This window comes from Pseudopodoces humilis, chromosome 3 (genome assembly GCF_049639895.1).
Source record: "Pseudopodoces humilis isolate 2021_Gansu_Grassland_sample_001 chromosome 3, ASM4963989v1, whole genome shotgun sequence".
Classification (NCBI taxonomy): Eukaryota; Metazoa; Chordata; class Aves; order Passeriformes; family Paridae; genus Pseudopodoces; species Pseudopodoces humilis.
The window spans coordinates 104,925,639-104,943,256 of record NC_142202.1 but is presented as its reverse complement, the minus strand read 5'-3'; the positions used below and the strand labels follow the sequence as shown (position 1 = coordinate 104,943,256).

The following is a 17,618-nucleotide window of genomic DNA, read 5'->3' as shown; positions in this document are numbered from 1 at the left end:
GGCTACCATGAAACTTATCCATGATTTACCTAGGACCCCTAAATTTAAGAGAGGTGGAATTTTAATTCCAGGGCTGCAGCAGGTCAAGAGCCAGGCTTATCTTTCAGCAGGGATTACCTATGGTTTCTACTAGATTATTCCTGACATGTGGCTCATCATATTACAAGTTAAATGTTTAAAGCGAGGAGAAAAGCATGAGGCATAATGAATAACAGCTCTATAACTCTGCTCCCTTCTCTCCAGAATAAATCTATACCGAGTTTAGGAGGTGTATAGATTAAAAGACTGCCATGACAGGCTATCAACAACCTTACCACATCATATAACAAGAGTGAACTTTAAATCTACCATTCTGGCTACCTTTGAAACTCGCTGAGAAGCCCAGTCCTAATATAAAATCTCCTAGTGGTTCACATCTGGGTTTTGTAATAGTCATCTGAAAACAAATAGTGTTAGGAGTGATAAGTGAGTGATCATCTCACTGGAATCTTAGCACAGCCTTTTTCAGTAATGAAATTATATTGCATTTCTCCCAAATCAAGCCTGGGAAAAAAGTTCCATGTTCAGCTTTTAAACTGTGTTTCCATAGCTGATTTATTTTGTTTTTAAATATGTTCCTCTGTCCTTGCTTTTTTCCCCCCATATTTTATTTACTATACCCTAAGCAGGACTCTGATTTCCCCTCATCCTGCCATGATTACAGTGAGAGTCCTCTGCCAGGGATTCAAAACTTGGTAGACAATTTCCTCTGGGCTTATAAACTCACCGTTGTTCTCCTGCTGCTTTGGGGGAGATGAAAAGCAAATCCATGAGCTGCCAAGAATCACACCCAGGCAGGGACGCAGTGCTGCGAGACCTGGTCCCTGCTCAGTGTACAGGAGACAGACGTGACCCTGGGATGAGTTCATGGGGTCACACCTTGACCCTGATGGAGACCCTTCATCTCCCCGTGCCCCTGTGAAGAGCAGAGAGGGATTAAACTGTAGGGCTGCAGTCTGTTTGAATCTAACAGAATGAACAGACCCCAGCCACAAATCACTCAGGATTTTAACAGGCTCTGAGAGGTTTTTCTTCCTTGCTTTAACCATTTGTGGGACCTCAGGGCCTGCTGGAGATGGCTGGTGAGCAGTCCTCATGAACAGGTGGCGATTCTTCTCCTTTTTCATACCACTCAGCTAGGCATTTTCACCACCCTACATCCAGGCTGAAGCAGGTGGCTGAGAAAATCCCTCTGGGCTATGTGTCAGTGAAAGTTAGCTATTGGGAGTAAATTGTGTATCAAAAGTAAATACAAACATCAGTCCTAACTGCAAATGCATCACTGACTGACTTCAGCTCTGTAGAAAATCCCAGTGTAACTGGTCCCAGAGTCAGGTTTTGAGCACGAGCTGAGGGTTACACTGGAATTGGTGGGATTGTGTGTGTGAGTGAATGGTGCCAGACAGGATCTGAGCAGGGGGCTCCCAAAGGGTGAGTGTCATGGTTTACCAGATACTATGAAGAAAATTTACCACATGCAAAACCAGCACGATGAGACACAGCTGGGGACTGCAGTCAGCACCAGTGCCCATCCCGCGTCAATAGGTGGTATTTGAGTGCTCTCTAGTGGACAGAAAATGGATCCAGAGGCAAACAAAACTGATATGCTGTCCCTGAGCCTGTCACTCTCAGCTGAGTGTCTGAGGCTTTGGGTCTGTACTACCCACACACCATGGGTCTGTGCTGAGTGTCTGGGATCGGGATTTGGGAGGGAGGATCAAAGCCAGGTCTCCCTGATCTGTGGCGCTTCAGGGCAGAAGTTTGATGAGAGAGCAGTGCAAGGTATTAGGGGATGCCCACCTCACCTGGCAAGAGCTGACTCACAAGCACAAGAACCACCTCAACCCCTTTACACTATTTTTCAGTGCTCTTCCTTGTGTTGAAGGAACACCTGCAGTTCCTGATCCTGCATGTAGTCAGAAAGGTACTGTGGGAGGAGAGTGGAAACACTGGTCATGGAAGGGAAGAAAGAAGTGGGGAAAAATGATATGAACTTGTTTACCAGCTGCTGCTAAGCCTCCAGGAGCCCCCTGCTCTGGCAGTCCTGTCAGTGCTGGACACAGCAGCTCTGACAGAAGCTATTCTTGTTTCATAGCCGTCCCAGGTCCTGGGACTCATTTCTGAGCAGAAAAAAAAAAAGAAAACCAGACAATGGGGATACTGGACCATACAGTCACCCCAGGACATTAGCATACAGTGATAAGCCACTGGGTAAAGTAGAAAACTAGACTATGTCAGTGTAAAAACAAGGTTTTTCAGGAAGTCAGCTCAGGACACAGGCCATAAAATACTTATGTAGTAGGTACTCCCAGATCAGCAGAACCATACTACTGAACCCAAATGTCAAAAGGTGTCCCAAATCCATGAAATTTATAACAATATTGTATTGCAGTTGGGTAATACCATTATAGTAGGTATCTGAGTTTTAAGTTCTAAGAATAACTAATTTCCCCTTTATTTCTGTGAAATGACAGCTAAAAGAATTTTTATAAGGGTGGTAGTAAAATCAGAGACAGCCAGTTGACTCATGAAACAGCTACACCTCTTGTTAAAGAGGTTATATGCATCTCTCCATAAACTCTTTGTTTAAAACCTGGCTTCTCCATTACCTCTGTGTTGGGAGAGTTATCTTAACCTTCCTGGACGATACAATTTTTCAGCATGAGCTCCTCTTACACAGGCATTTCCCAATGCTCAGACATCATGAACACAAAACTCCTCCAACCTCCTATTGAGCTTAATTACTTATCTCCCACCCATTTTTTCCCTTCACTTTCTAGAGGTTTTTGACTGAAATCAGACTGACCCCCTTTTCTTCAAATATCTTCTCCCACTTGGAGCAGTCATCCTTGCCTCATTTATGCAGAAACCACAGATGGTCTAGTACAGTACCACACATACCTGCAGTAAAAGAACTTGCATTTGTATTTAGGCAGTTATTCCATGCAAATTAATTAGTAGTTTTACTACAGAAGTTATGCATAAATTAGGCTAGTAAATACAGAATTCATGCATATGCTGATTCAGTTTGTTGAGGGTATGGAAAGAAAGGGAAAAAAAAACAGAAAAAGAATGGATAAAAATAAGTCGAGCAATGTACAATACCAGCCAGTACTGCAGAGCTATAAGGCAGGGGAAAAAGCCATAAATCCCAAAGAAAATAGTCCTGTAATTTCAGAGTTTCTTTGTCTTTCCTTTGCTCATAGACAATTTAACTGGGGCAAAGGGGACCATGAAAGAGAGAGGAACAGCTAAGGGTAACCCAAATAGCAGGTAGGAAAATGTAAGTTTATAAGGGATGTCTGTTACTGGTATTGGTTCTCAGATACTTTGCACATTCTCCCATAGGCTTTTCCCTGCAGGTTTCCAGTAGATAATTGAGTCAAAATATTGGTTCAGTGGAAGAAGTTTTCTGTGTAGCATCCAAAGCAATACTGGAATCAAACTTCAAGTATCCAAGTATTCTGGGAAGTTGCTTCTCAAAGAGGTAAGCTGATGCTTAGCTCCTGCAGACAGCTCTATTGGCATATTAGTTTTCTCTGAGAGGTTTGATTTGTGTCCACCTTTTATGAAGAGGCTCACTCTTCACAGTCACCATCTGAACAAAGACCCTGTCCAAACCTCATGGGAAAATCAGCTGATTATTTCCACAACTTCAGAGGTTAACACCACTGAGGCACTTGTTTTATTGATATGTTATGGTGATACGGGCTGTGGAGTTATAGAAATGCCATATATGATAAGAAATTGTTAAGATATATTATTAAGAATATATTGTTAAGAAATCAGATAAACAGGCAGTGCTTGGACTCCTTCATGAGTACACAAACATAGCACACACAGGCTCTCCAGGACAAAGAGTGGCAGCTAACTGGGGCCAAGCAGTTACTTCTGTTTGGGGAGAAAATCCCCAGCTTTTGAAGCACCTTCACAACATCAGCATTGGCAACATCTGGAAGGACACTGCTCAGCGAGCACCACAAGCTTCAGTGGAAACTCATGGCTCAGGTCCTGCTCTATTTTTGCTGTCTCAGACAGCAAACTGCCAGCTGCTTACTCCTAGTTACTATCTGAATAAATTGCATTATCCAGGAAGTCAAATGGGGATAAAAATACCATTAGAGAAGCAATTTGTTTAGCCATAAAACTACTCATTATATGCTTTCAGGAACTCCACCCCAGGGCTTTTTAACCCTTCAGAGGCCACATGAGAATGATTCATATTCTAAAAGCACTTTCTGGTGGCTTGCAGCACTTCTGGAAACTGCAACTCCCATGCCAGAAAGGCTGCAGCTGGGTAGTGGTGTTTACACTCTGCTTAACAAAAGGTTTGTAATGGCAGGGAGAGGAAACAATAGAGATTTAGGAAGGAACCCCACCTATGAAGTCTTTTTTTTTTTTTTTTGGATTTGTGGGTTTCATGTTCCAGATTTCTTGTTTGACCACTAGCATCAAGACTGTTCTGTGTCTGCCACTTTGAACCTCCCTTGATTTTGACTTTTCCATCACATCCCAAACTCCTCTAGCTGCTCCTTTCTGGGGTGAAAAGTCTTAATCTACTCACTAGGTCCTCTTTCAAGGGCTGCTCCTCTCTGGGGACACTGCTGCATACCCACTTGAGGTGCTGAGCCTGTTTGGAGGCTGGCTGCATTGATGCAGTGTCAGCATCTGGTTTTTATCACTTTTATAATATTCCCTGGCATCACCTGTAGTTTGTCTGTCCAGAGAAGGACAACAGAGGTGGCGAGAAGGGTCTGGAGCATAAATGTGATGAGGGGCTGCTGAGGGAGCTGGTGGTGTTTCACCTGGAGAAAAGGAGGCTCAAGCGGGGACCTTATCACTGCAGCCACCTGAAAGGAGGGTGCAGCCAGGTGAGGGTTGGTCCCTGCTTCCAAGCAACAAGTGACAGAGAAAGACATAGCCTCAACTTGCACCTAAAGAGCTTTAAATTGGATATTGGGAAAAAATTCTTCACTGAAAGGGTGGCCAGGCATTGGGACAGGCTGCTCAGGAAAGTTGTGTCCGAGAGTGTCCCAAAAAACATGCGGAGCACCTAGAGCTATGGTTTAGAGGTGAGCACGGTGGATGGGTAAACAGTTGGATCCCATGATCTTAAGAGTCTTTTTCAACCATAACAACTTTCTAATTCCGTGATTCCACAGAGCTGTGCCCGGTGCGAAGCTTTTTTCCCCAAGTGCTTCCCTGCAGGAGCCCTGCACACCAGCGCAGAGAAGCCGTGGGATAACCAAGCGCCCAGGTACGCCCAGCAGCCTGCAAACAAACCAGGTGCCTGAGGGGCAGCAAAATAAACCGGAGCACACAGCCGCTCCGAGGTGTGTGGCCAGGGCTGCGAGGGTGGCCGTGCGTTGCACCCGGCTGCCGCTGCCTCGGGATGGGGTTGGTAAGGAGCACCGTGCCCATTATTTCAGGGCAGGGAGATGCGTGCGAGCTGTTTCCCGTGAGGAGGAGGGGAAGCACTCAGGGCTGCCCCAAGGCCCGGGGGAAGTCTGGGCCCCGGGGGGAAGAGCGAGCGCGGGGATGAGATAGTGGGGCCCGCACGGCGACACATCTGCTCGTCGGTGTAGTCGTGGCCGAGTGGTTAAGGCGATGGACTAGAAATCCATTGGGGTCTCCCCGCGCAGGTTCGAATCCTGCCGACTACGAGCCGCGCTCCTCTTTTCCTCCCTGTGCCGGACGTTTTCTTACTCCCGCTCATTTTGCACCGGAGCTGCCGCCGCCTGACATCCGGCAGGGCGGCCGGTCCAGCCCCGGGAAGGGAGGCGGGACCTCCTCCCGCGGCCATGGAGCAGCGCGGCCCGGCGCCCGCCGTGCTGGTCACCAGCAGGTACCGGGGAACGGGGCGGGGGAGCGGCCCCGCGCCCGCCTCAGCCTCGGCCTTGCGGGGCAGCCCGGGCCAGAGCGGGGAAGGGGAGGGAAGGTGCGGGAAGGGACGGGACGGGAAGGGACGCGGGGCGGCGGAGGCTGAGGGGAAGCCGGTTGGTGCTGCTTAGCTTTAGCCCCGGAGCACTTCAGATGTTCTCCAGTTTTCCTGCATTTCACAGCCGGGGGCGATCCCTGGCCCGTCCTGTGGGCCCGTTCCTCTTGGGATAACTCCGGGTCCTTCGCCGTCCGCTCTGGCACAGCGGGTGCTTGCCGCCCTCCAGGAACACATTTTCCTTGTCCGTGTTTCGAGGTGTGTGGGCAGGAATTAGGATTTATCCTGGGGTCGGGTGCTCTTCCTCTGCCCACTCCGGCTGGAAGCCCAGGGATGGGCCAAAAGAGTTTCTTCTCCTTTCCCACCTTCTGGAAGCTATCCCCTGCCTGGTGCAGGGGAGATGTTTTTCATTGCATTAAATTTTTTAACCCTATCTTTTCCTAGTTGTGGTAAAGGAACGATCATGAGAAATGCCTCAAGAAGAAAGTGCTTATGCCAATCTTTTATAGGGAAATTGATAGATCTCGTGCTCCCTTTTTTTTTTCCTTTTTTTTTTTTTTTTAATTCCCACGAGATATTTGAGACCACATGAAAGCAGTTTCCTATCAGATGAGACATGAGAAGCAGAAGTGTTGATTCAGCAGGGTCCTTAACTCCTAAGGCATAAATAATGACTATTTCAGTCACTTTAACTTCAAAGCCATTATTTTAATCCTTAAATATTTGGCTATATCAGGGTCAAACTTTCCTTGAAGCAATGGCCTTGAACCTTCAAATGTATCCAGTGTGACTAACAGATGTTTCATAGGACTGACTTTATATAAAGTTCAGCCTTGGAAATGGAAATCTGAACACCTTTACATTTGTTATTGAACAACTATACATTTGAATTATTGAACAATTTTACATTTGTTAGACTGAAAAAGACCCACTAGCAAATTGTCCCACTGAAACTGGAATGCTTTCAGTGATAAAATTTGGTATATATGTATGTGTGGGATTAATACTTTAGCAAGTGAACATATTTTCTAGGTTCTGAGGTGAAATAGCTGTATAGTTGTGACTTTTTCCACTATTCTTTCCACATGCTTGTTTTGGGAATAGGATTCCTAGTTGCTCTGGTAATATAAATCATGGAATGATAGAATATGCTGAGTTGGATCATTGAGTCTAACTCCTGGTCCTGCTCAGGACATCCCAAGGATCACACCATGTGCCTGAGAGCATTGTCCAAACACTTCTTGAACTCTTTCAGGTTTGATGCTGTGATCACTTCTCTGGGGAGCCTACAAAATCTGTATACTTGTAGTTTGACAATACAGAGAAATAAATTATTTTGTGAGTACTCTGCCTTCACTTAATAAACAAAACCAGTTGTACAATTTCTTTTCTCCTGCTATAACCAGGGATGTCACAGTTTGGTCCCCTGTGGAGAGAGATTGTTGGAACTGGGTGCTGCTGGCAGGGCTGACTTTATCGAGGCAGGAAGCACAGACTCTGCTCTCCTGGCCACACAGGTGCTGGAATAAACCTTTCTCTGGCCACAGCACTTGAATCTCTTATTTTACTTTCTTTCTGGAGGTGGCTACTACCCACCCCCCATGTTGGTCTTTCAGTACAGAAAGCAGATTAATTAAAATACAATTTCATTATTATATGCATATAAAAGAAAACAGGAGTGAAAACCCAGCTCTTCCGTGAACTGTGGAAGCTGCTCAGTTCAGCTGACCTTTATAATCTACAGTTCCTCTGTTCTGGGCCAATCCTGCATGATCTGATTGTGCAATGATCTGATTCACACCAGTGTTGCTGGTATGAATGGTCTCCTGGGGTTTGGGTGAAGTGATTCCTGTTAGGAAGGCTAACCATGTGCCCAGGTCTCTGGTGAACTGTCTGTTTTTTAGATAGAAGTGTAAACTGGAGATAAGCTAGATTCAAATAAAGAGTAGAAGCAATAAACCTGTCTGTTCAAGTTAAACAACCAGTTTTCTCCTTTTGCTGTTTTGTTAAAAAGCTACAAGTATAAAAATAATTGTGTTTTATGTGAAAAATGCAGTGAAACTATATTCTGTCTTGGATTTGTAGGTGCTAGGTCTGTTTGAATAACAATAACAGTATTTAATTAATTTAAGTACTAAGGCTGCTTATTTTGAAGGCATTGCAAGAACTAGGGAGCACTTTGGATAGTACACTCTGTTTGTCTCAGCCTTCCTGTTGATTTCTGTTTGTTTAGAGTAAGTTTTATGTTTAAAAAGAAATCCTGTTGCTATGGAAGAGATAATAGGGGTCTCCTGTAGGTGATAATGAAAGTGATCATAAGACCTAAAGCAAACAAACAAAAATGTAGCTATTCCCCCTTCCTCTAATAATTGTCCATGACATTTTAGCACAGACTTCTGACAACTTTAAAAGAAAACCCCTGGGTGTAGATAAGGTACTTATTAACTTCATGACAGTTTCACAACTCTCTAATGCATGCGGCAGCTCTTACAGTGAAGTTGTCATTGTGTCATCTTGGAACATCTGTACATGGTTGGTGTTTTCAGCTAAAGGCCACTTGAGGATGGTTCACTGATCATTACTCCTTTTATTTATATTAGAGGAGAAAGCAGGTTAGCTAGTCATTTATACTCTGTGTTAACAGAAGTAGAATCACAGACTCATTTGAGATGGAAAAGACCTTTGAGATCATGAAGTCCAAGCATTAACCCAGCACTGCCACATCCACCACTAATCCCTGTTCCCGTGTGCCGTGTCTACACATCCTGTCAAGGACTGGTAACTCAGGCACTTCCCTGGGTTAGTAAGTCATTCCTGAGTACCAGTGACAGACCTTTTTGCTGCCATAGCTACAGTCACAACTTCTGAGTGGCTGCACATCTGGAGAGCTGTTAAGATCTGATTATTGTGATTATTTGAGAGTGATGCTTCTACCCAAATTAACATGCAAATGAGATCATATGCCAAAATTAATAATGCAGATTTTATTTAGTAAAATGTGTGTGTGAGAGACAAAGACATAGAAAAGAAGGTGGGGGGAGAGGCAGAGAGAGAACAATTAAGTAGAAAAACAATCACTGACCTTGTGGATCCAGCAATATTCTGTTGGTCCTTCTTCACCCTTTTTGGTGGTAAGGGTCCCACAAAACATAACATTTAATGGGTTGATATACATTCAGGTATATGTGAGCATGCCCAAGCACTTCCCCTGCAGGGGGGAGCTTTGCACTGTCTTTTGCATGTACAGTCCTCTGATGGAAGGCCCCAGAAATACATCTGGGGGTGCCTTGGGTGTCTTTGATGGTTTATGACACTTTTTAAGACATGACAGCTGTCTCTCATGCCTGTGTAGTTCAGCCTTTTATGCCCCATCAGAAGAGATAAGTAGCCTCAGGCCTACATGTGAGTGTGAATCAGCCTACATGTGTGTGTGCTCAGTGTGTCTCTTCTTTTGAGTCAGTGGACTATAGTCTCCTCCAGTCGGAGCTGACCTTCATCACAGTTGTTGAGCTGGCCTTCTCCATGGACTCCTTGCAGTGTTACACTCTTCTCCCCCAGTCTTCTTTACCTCTCCTTAGGCTTGAGATAACTTGGACAATAGTACCACCTTTATTTATCTCAATTAATTTACTGTCCATATTTCCAGGAATTCATGGGGGCAGGTTTGGGGTGGAGGTGTCGGTGGTCACAGATGAGGAGTTGCTTCTTTATACAGTCTGCCACAGTGGGCAAATTCCTTTGGTGATCTTAAGTGTTTAAGGCTATTGTGATCTGTAAGTCTTGTATAATAAATAGCATATCCTCTGCTGCAGGTATATTCTAAAAATCTCCAGGTCCAGCTGATTTTTTACTGGCAGGTGCCCTTAGAGTCAGAATTTTGGCTGCCACTGAAGAAGGCAGAGTTCCAGATGATGGTTGTTACTCGCAGGTCCCACAGGCTGCTGTGTGAAAGCCAGACACCTCTATATTCACACACAGGCACTACTGGTCCTGTGTTAGAGCCAGCCACGTGTAACTGAGAACAAAATTTTGTCTGGATGTGTGAAGTGAAGTCCTTGACTGGCAGAACATGAGAACAGAATCAGAGCAGACAGAACAACATCATCAAAACACTGGAGATGGTAGAGCTGTTGTTAAAAGCCTAGGGCTTTAAACATGGCTTGCGAAGAGAATTGGGTGCAAAACTGGGTCTGTGTCCTTGTTTATTGTTATCCTATTTATCAAGAACTCTCAAGATACTCTTTTTAAAAGGCTTTTTATTCAATCTTTGCATTAGAGATTCAGAGGTTGCCTTCTTGGGGAAGCTTGAGTTTCATAAGAACTGATCAAGTTTTGACATGATGAGAGGAATCTTTTGAAACTTTGTTTGAAACTAGATTGTTTAAACCTCTTGAAAGTGTATATTAAGTTCTGTGCACTGTGTATCCTTAGGTGAAAGGGCACCTGAATCTAAACTTCCTGAAGGAAGAGGTAAGAATTCTGCAAGAACTCTACAGTCTGCAGGAAATGCAGGGAAGATGGAACTTCTCATCCTCCTCATGGTTCATATCTAAAAATGCATAAAAAATATTAAATTATCCTAGTTTGATTTTCTTTTAAATGGTCCCTTCTGTTTTCTCTAAAAAACATTCACTCACACATAGGAAGGATGTACTCAGGGATGTGTTCAGAGGGTGTTCAGTCTTCTGGATGGTGAACTTCTGATTCTGGCAGAATATTTGGTTTCAATAACAGCAAGTGTTCTGTGGCTTGGCATAGGGTAACTTTGGGGAAGGGATCTTTTACCAGTTTTGGTTTTCAGGCTGTTGAAACAGACTGTTTATTTCATTAAATGTACCATTTAATGCTCCAACAGCAACTACTTGGTCTTACTCCTGATGTGTGAGCACACTAGTATGATCTGGCATTCCTCTTGCAAAAATGTCATATCTTCAGGTGGCAATCCAGGGGGAAAGTAAGCACCAGTTATGTGGATCTGAAGTGGTCAGGAGGAAAAAAATACATTGAGTAAACTGCAGCAGCAGCAGCTCCCCTGTTGCATTTTCCTCCAGGAGGAGCCATGAGTGGTTATGACTGATGGCAGCTCTCAGAGGTTAATGCTGTGGTTGTCTACTTTAACTGGGTATGAAAGGACAGGTAGTTCTGTTTCCAGTAGGATTTTCTGTTTTAGCTAGTGTGCCTTTTAGGCTGTTGGGTGACAAGACTGTCTATCAGACAGCCAAAACCAGAAGGCAGCTCTGAGAGATCGTGTCCTCCTTTAACTTGCTCAGTTTTGATGTTTGTCTGATTTTCCTCAAGGACCTTCACAAATGGAAACCGCAATTGGCCCAACAGTCTGCTCCAGCAGCTTCCTTTGTATTTCAGCTTTAATCCAGTTCCCTGGTTGGCTCTTCACAAACCTCAAGTTGTCCCTGTGCTCCAGAGAGCTCCTTCTTTCTTTCATGGCACCTTTCAGCTATTGTCTCTGTCATTCCTGGGAATGTTCTTAGATAAAGGACAGGTGGATAGGGCTTGGGATGAGCCACTATGAACAGACCTTTGTCTCAAAATAAACCTGGTGAGAGGTCATGGGATCTTCTCACCTCCCATGCTGAGTTAAGAGCACTTTCAGCTCCTGCAAGTGAAGTCCTGCTCTGAATGAATCTACATCTCTTCACAGAAATGCTGTGTTCCTGGCATGTTGCCTGCAGTGGCTCATGGCAGGTGCTTTGGGATGGAATATAGGAAACAGGCTATGTCCCAGTTTGTCTTACTGCAGAGTAGGAAGAGTTGGGGGTAGGGTTTGTCTGATGTCCTGGTCCAGGGAGAGCCTTTGCACTGATTTTCTTGGGCCTGTAACTGGGAGAAGTCTCTGAGCCAGTGCCTGAACTCTGTGTGTTTTTTTCCCTAGGCAAATTCAGAATGCCCACACGGGGCTGGATTTGTCAGTGCCGGAATACCAGGAAATCCATGGGAAGATGATGTCTGGCCATGTCGAGTATCACATTGTTGTTGTTACCCGACTGGCTGCCTTCAAATCAGCAAAGCACAAGCCTGAAGATGTGGTTCAATTTATGGTAAATATTTAATCAGACCTGTGTTAGTGATCACATTCTTAATCAGCATTGATTATTTCTGTCATGATGTAGCAGATGCTTCATCATCAATCACAGCCTCTCCAGGTCAAGGTCCTTGGTAGGACAACACAGTCTTACCATTTCTGCAATTTCTATTCCATTATGTGTATTTCATTATGCACACAGTAACTGAACTTTTTATTCCAGGAGCTAAAAGTGATGATGACTGTTGTTGCCTTTAAGGCATTTTTCATTATGGATCAACAAATAGGAATCCAATTAAGCTTTTTGTAATTTCTGCTACAAATGAGATTCTCCAACATATGTATCAGTACTAGACTTCATACAGAAACATGAAATAAATATATAGTAGCTTATTTGAATGGGTCTATTACATAGATACAGCTTTTAAAATCCTTAGTAAGGGAGGTTCACAAGGAAGTGTCCATATAAAATATTATTTAGCTGGATTGTCTTTTTCATTATACCTGCAGAGTAAAGGCTTGAAAGCACAGCACGTGACTTAAAACAGGTGGAATTAATCTCATCTGTGGTGTGTGCACATCCACTTAAGCTGTTGCCCCTGGGACTGTCTGTCAAGCTGATGGGAAAAGGTGCATTTAGGGTGTTCTATTTGATCTTTAGCTGCCTGCTGAACCACTCCCAAGAAGTGCATTTCTCTGTCCATTGATAAAGGGACACGCCCTTGCATGCTTGAACATCTGCTCTTTTCAGAGGTTTTGGCAATAACTGTAATGTCAGAGAGATGTGAATGTGTGGTTATCTGGTAGGCCATGACCTGCAGCATAACACACTTCACAGAAGACATTTGATAAAACCCTATTTAAGCAATCTGATTTAGAGACAAGTATCTGTCAGTGTTGTAAAGAAATGCTTTACAACAAATGAGATCTCCTGCATTTATTCCACACTTTGTGCTATGGTACAAGCAGAAATGCTGGCATAGGACTCTGTTCTGTTCTCCTTCCTCATCCCTGACTGCTTGTTGTCGCTCCTGCAGTGTTTCCTTTTGTGTGCCAGTGTCATGTGGCTATTCCCTAAAGTCAGCTGAAGAACTGCTCCTGGCTAAAAATTAGTATTTTTGGGGCTTGTTATTCAGTACTGATATACACCTGTTCCTTGAGCCTGTGAGTTGCATAATCACATTAAAGTTTCTTTTAGGAGAGGGAAGGGCCAGACATGGGCAGATAAGAGAAGGAGATGCACAGTTGTTTGTTTTCATGCTTATATTGTGTAATATTTCCACACATCTCTGTGGAAGAAAGAATCTGACTACACTTGAGATGTTAAACTGGGCTGTCATTGTCTAACTTCATTTTGCATCATTTAAGAATAAATTGATAAAATTAGCTTGTCTGTAAAAAGGAGAAACAGACTGTACTGCAGCCCCTCTGCTTGCTGGGATTGTCTGTTCCCATGTCTCTCTCTGGGAGGATTTTCAGCACTCAGTTGCTCTTCTCAAGTGAAATGAACCTTCCTGATTTCTCCTCTGGTGAGGCCTCCTGACATTTCATCCTTTATGAAGAAAAAAACTGGTGGAGCCTGACGAGAATAACATTTATCTCCTCAGTTACATTTTTTTCAGCTGACTAAATATGATATATTATATAGTTTGTTGTGTGAGAGTAATTTAAAACCATGAGCTGGGAGGTTGAGGATGGATGCTTTCCATCGATTCATTCCAACGAGTCTTGTCTGTATGTATTACTGGAAGGAACAGAGGGATTCACCTGTCATAACTTATCTCTCTGTAAACTGGATATTTTAATCTGAGTCTGTCCATGCTTTTATGGTCAGTGGGAAGGAGGGGAATGATGTGACTCATCCTCTGGAAATGTGTCTCTTCTTAGACCATAAAGAGAAAGTATTTACATTTTAGACAGCTGTGGTGGGGAGCTTCAACTCCAGGCTGAAGTGCTTGAGGGTCAGTAGAGTTGTGCAGAGATCACTCTGTGCAGTCACATGTGTCCTGGGATTTTCTGCCTGGCCTTCAAAAGATTATGGGTTTCATATGGATCTTGGGTGGTAATAGCCTGCTGCACAGAAGCCCCTTGAATACCCCAAAGCATCTCAGATGGCATGGGATGCCTTTTTCTGGGCAAAACAGTCTGCTCTATAATTAGATGTCTGCATTTGGTTTTCTAAACTCCCATCCCCATCAGTGCAGTGCTGTTGAAAAGGATGTAGCTGAGCATCTGTGGGGTGGGGGAACCCACTTTGCATAACATAAACGTCTGGTACCATTTGAGAAACAAACCCTAAATTACCGTAGGTGTGTGCACAGGGCTGCCAGGTGTGACAGAGGACATAAAGGCATTGGCACTGCCCTGAAACAACAAGCAGAACACAGTACAGCATCCAAGGTGCCACTGACTGCCTGTGTTCAGGTGAGCTGAGCTTCAGTCGTGTTTCACCAAAGTGTCCTTTTACCAGTGACTGTCATGGGAGTTGAGACATCTCATGCTTGTAGGCAGATGGCTTAACTGGAGAGAAGTGCCAATCCTGTGGCTGCCAGGGAAGGCAGGTTGCACCCAGTGTCTGTGCAGTGCCGTGTTCTGCTGGATGCAGGAGCAGCACAAGTAAGAGCTGTGACCCTTCCCCAGAGAGTTTGCAGGTGAAGTGTAAAGAGAGGTACCTGAGGAACCACAGAGAAGAGCAAGGCTGCAGTGCATAGCAGATCTAACACATTAAATTTGTATCACAAAGCAAAGTGAGATGAGACATCTGAAGGATGAAGAAACTACTGTGTGCGTATTCTGGAGCAGAATGGGCAGAATGGGATGGGGGACATCTTTTTTTGCTTTTGTTGAAACTGCCAAACTGGAAGAAGGAGCCAATGTCACAGCGCTGAGGTGGCACATAGGTTAGAGAATGCAGGCAGGCAAGGTAGGATTCCCCTGGATACTGATTTTCAGATTGTCTCTGTTTTGGCCAGCTGGGAGCCAGGTCTGTGTTTTGTGGCTCCTCCTTGCCCTGTCGCTGTCCTGAGACCTCAGCACCTGCAGCAAGCGCCAGGCAGTGGCTCCAGTGGCTCCAGCAGCTCCTCTTTTCCCTGGGAAAGGATGGTCAGCAAGGAAGAGGTGTCCTTTAAGCCAGCTGTGGTCTCCAGGGCTGAATCATAGGATCATTTGGGTGGGAAATAACCTTTGAGATCACTGACCCAGCTTTTGACAGATCACCACCTTGTCAACTATGCTAGAGCACCAAGTGCCATGTCCAGATGTTTCTTGAGCACCTCCAGGGATGGTAACTCCACCTCCTCCCTAGGTAGTCCATCCCAATGTTTAACAACCGTTTCCATGAAGAAATTCCTTCTGATGTCCAACCTGAACCTCCCTTGGTGCAGACTGAGGCTCTGTCTGTCTCTCGTCCTGTCAAGATCAAGAGATGTGTTAAGGCCCAATGACAAAAAACAGATGAACATCAAAAAGAGATTTCAGATCTGACCTGTGAAGCCTTTAGTGTGGGCCTAAACAATCCGGAGTGCCCTATTCCCCAGCCTTAATAGGATTCTGCAAAATCAGCATCATGGCATCTCTAATCAAAATGTTTGTGAAGAAGAAATTCACTTCTGTGATGACATTCAGATCTAAATTCTTAGAAACTGGAGGGAAAATTTTAATTTTAAAAAACGCTAATTGCAAAATAGGGAAAATGGGTTGTAGAACTGAATTACCTTAAGGTTATATTTGATAATTAAGGGAAATGTCAGTTGCATTTCTTTCAAAGGTCAGAATACTCTTGTACTATCAAAAGAGGGAAATTGGTTTTCTCTTTGCTACGGCTACCTAGGTGATATTTAATTATTGCCTGTAGATTTGCCATTTTCTGTGATAAAAAGAGAAGGCTTTGCTTTTCTTAAAAGCGTTTCTTCTAGCCACACCTTAGCTTTTCTAGCAATTAACTTCTCCCTTCCCAGCCTTATTAAAAATCCACCCAGCCTTTAGTGTCTTCTCATTGTATCTGCATCCAGTTTGATTCTTCTGTACAAGTTATTTGTCAAGTTTTTTCTATTTCAAAGCTGAACAAATAGCTACTGGTGTTTGACAGGGATAGCACAGTTTAGGGAGGCAATTACTATAGAACTGTCTTCCTTTTTGAAAATGAGGTGAGTGTATGACTATATGGATGTGTATTCATTTATGTTTTCATCATTGCCTTTTTGTGTATGTTGGCCTTTTTGCGGGGAGGGTCGGGGGGTGTCAAAATCTGTGCATTGGAGTCGCTTTTTCCTGAGCATACAGGTATGTTGTGAAGATAAATTACTTCACCTTATGGCTTCTGTGATGTGGAAGAGGGGGGGAAAATTCATGCTCAGTGTAGCATGAGGTCCAGAAGCCACTAAGGATTCATGTTGATTAAAAAGAAATGTTAGAGTTCTTGCTCTTCTGCTGGGCAAAACAGATGAGGTGAACAGCATGTGGTCATGTAATTAAAATCTACCATAATCCATACCCATGGGGTCACCAAGCAACATTAATTCTAGCATGGCTTGAATTGGGAGTTTCCAAGGAAAAACTTGGGTTGTGCTGCCTGAGAGAAGGGGTGCTTTTGATTCCTGTACCCAAAGCTAGTGGTTATTTTAAAGGACAGAGATGCTGGATCTCCGTTTTCTGTTGGTGTTAAGAAGAAGGCTTTATAAGAAGAAAGTCACAGTAGCCCTGGTTTTCATGAAATACTATAAAACCAAGTGTGCTCTTTATTGGTGTGCACTGGCTGGCAAAGAGCTCGGTTAGCTCTAAGATCTCCATTTTGTTGAAATCCTTGCAGTAGATATGAAGCATATGAAGGCAAGTTTGAGGTCAGAAATAGGGCAGTAAAAGGAGCTTTGAAGGGAAAGGAGGTATTAAATAGCATTAATACTGAGTGGGATCAAATTCTGCACACAACTGTGAGTCCCAGGCTCGTATCCTACAGCCATTCCGGTGTGTACTTTCATGCGTGAGGCCCTTGGGAAGAGGGGGGCAAGGCACATGCATGAGATTTGGGGGATGAGCAGCAAACTTCAGACTTTCACTTTGAACTTCATGGTGGTTTTTTTAACTTTCTAGCTATACTTGATCACATTCAACTTATTTATTTGTTCCCAGCGGAAAGAAAAAAAAAAAAAACATTCACCCCATCCCTGTCTGTCTTTTAAGTTCTGTGTTGGATGTTAATTGTTGCAGGCAAATAAGGTCTTGACCTGGCAAATGTGCACATGCTTTGCTGTATTTGCATGATTAACTCTTTTGAAGTGAAGCAGATTGAGCCTTTGATATTGTGACTTGACAGAGCTCCTTGAAGTGTGTGCAGTCAGGCTTACAGGTGGTGGGGTTTAGCTCCACAGTGTTCACGGGGCTCAGTTAGAGGTGGGGAGGGGGAGAGGATAACTGGTGGATGAGGGCCTGAACAAATTACAGGCAGCAGAAGAGAAATATTTGAATATTAATCAAATGGAACTTCGTTTACTTAATAGGATTGATTAAATGGGGTTTAGAGCAGTGCTTATTTTTTATCCTGACATTTTGGGCCATAGGATCCATCAACAATTTCAAAGGGCTGTAAGTGATAACCAGGAAAGGCAG

General features: G+C 44.0%; 1 protein-coding gene and 1 non-coding gene across 2 annotated transcripts in view; both read left to right on the top strand.

Moving 5' to 3' along the window:
• The first annotated feature begins 5,620 nt into the window (after nucleotides 1-5,620).
• On the top strand, nucleotides 5,621-5,702 carry TRNAS-AGA (transfer RNA serine (anticodon AGA)). The gene has a single exon. It is a non-coding gene; the product is annotated as a tRNA-Ser (tRNA).
• Nucleotides 5,703-5,736: 34 nt separating this feature from the next.
• Nucleotides 5,737-17,618, top strand: part of HS1BP3 (HCLS1 binding protein 3) — a 55,581-nt gene continuing 43,699 nt past the window's right edge. Inside the window, exons 1-2 of the mRNA XM_005521834.3 lie at nucleotides 5,737-5,884; nucleotides 11,865-12,030. Of these exons, the coding sequence (XP_005521891.1) occupies nucleotides 5,841-5,884; nucleotides 11,865-12,030 (210 nt within the window). The 5' untranslated portion in view covers nucleotides 5,737-5,840. The remainder of the gene's footprint in view (nucleotides 5,885-11,864; nucleotides 12,031-17,618) is intronic.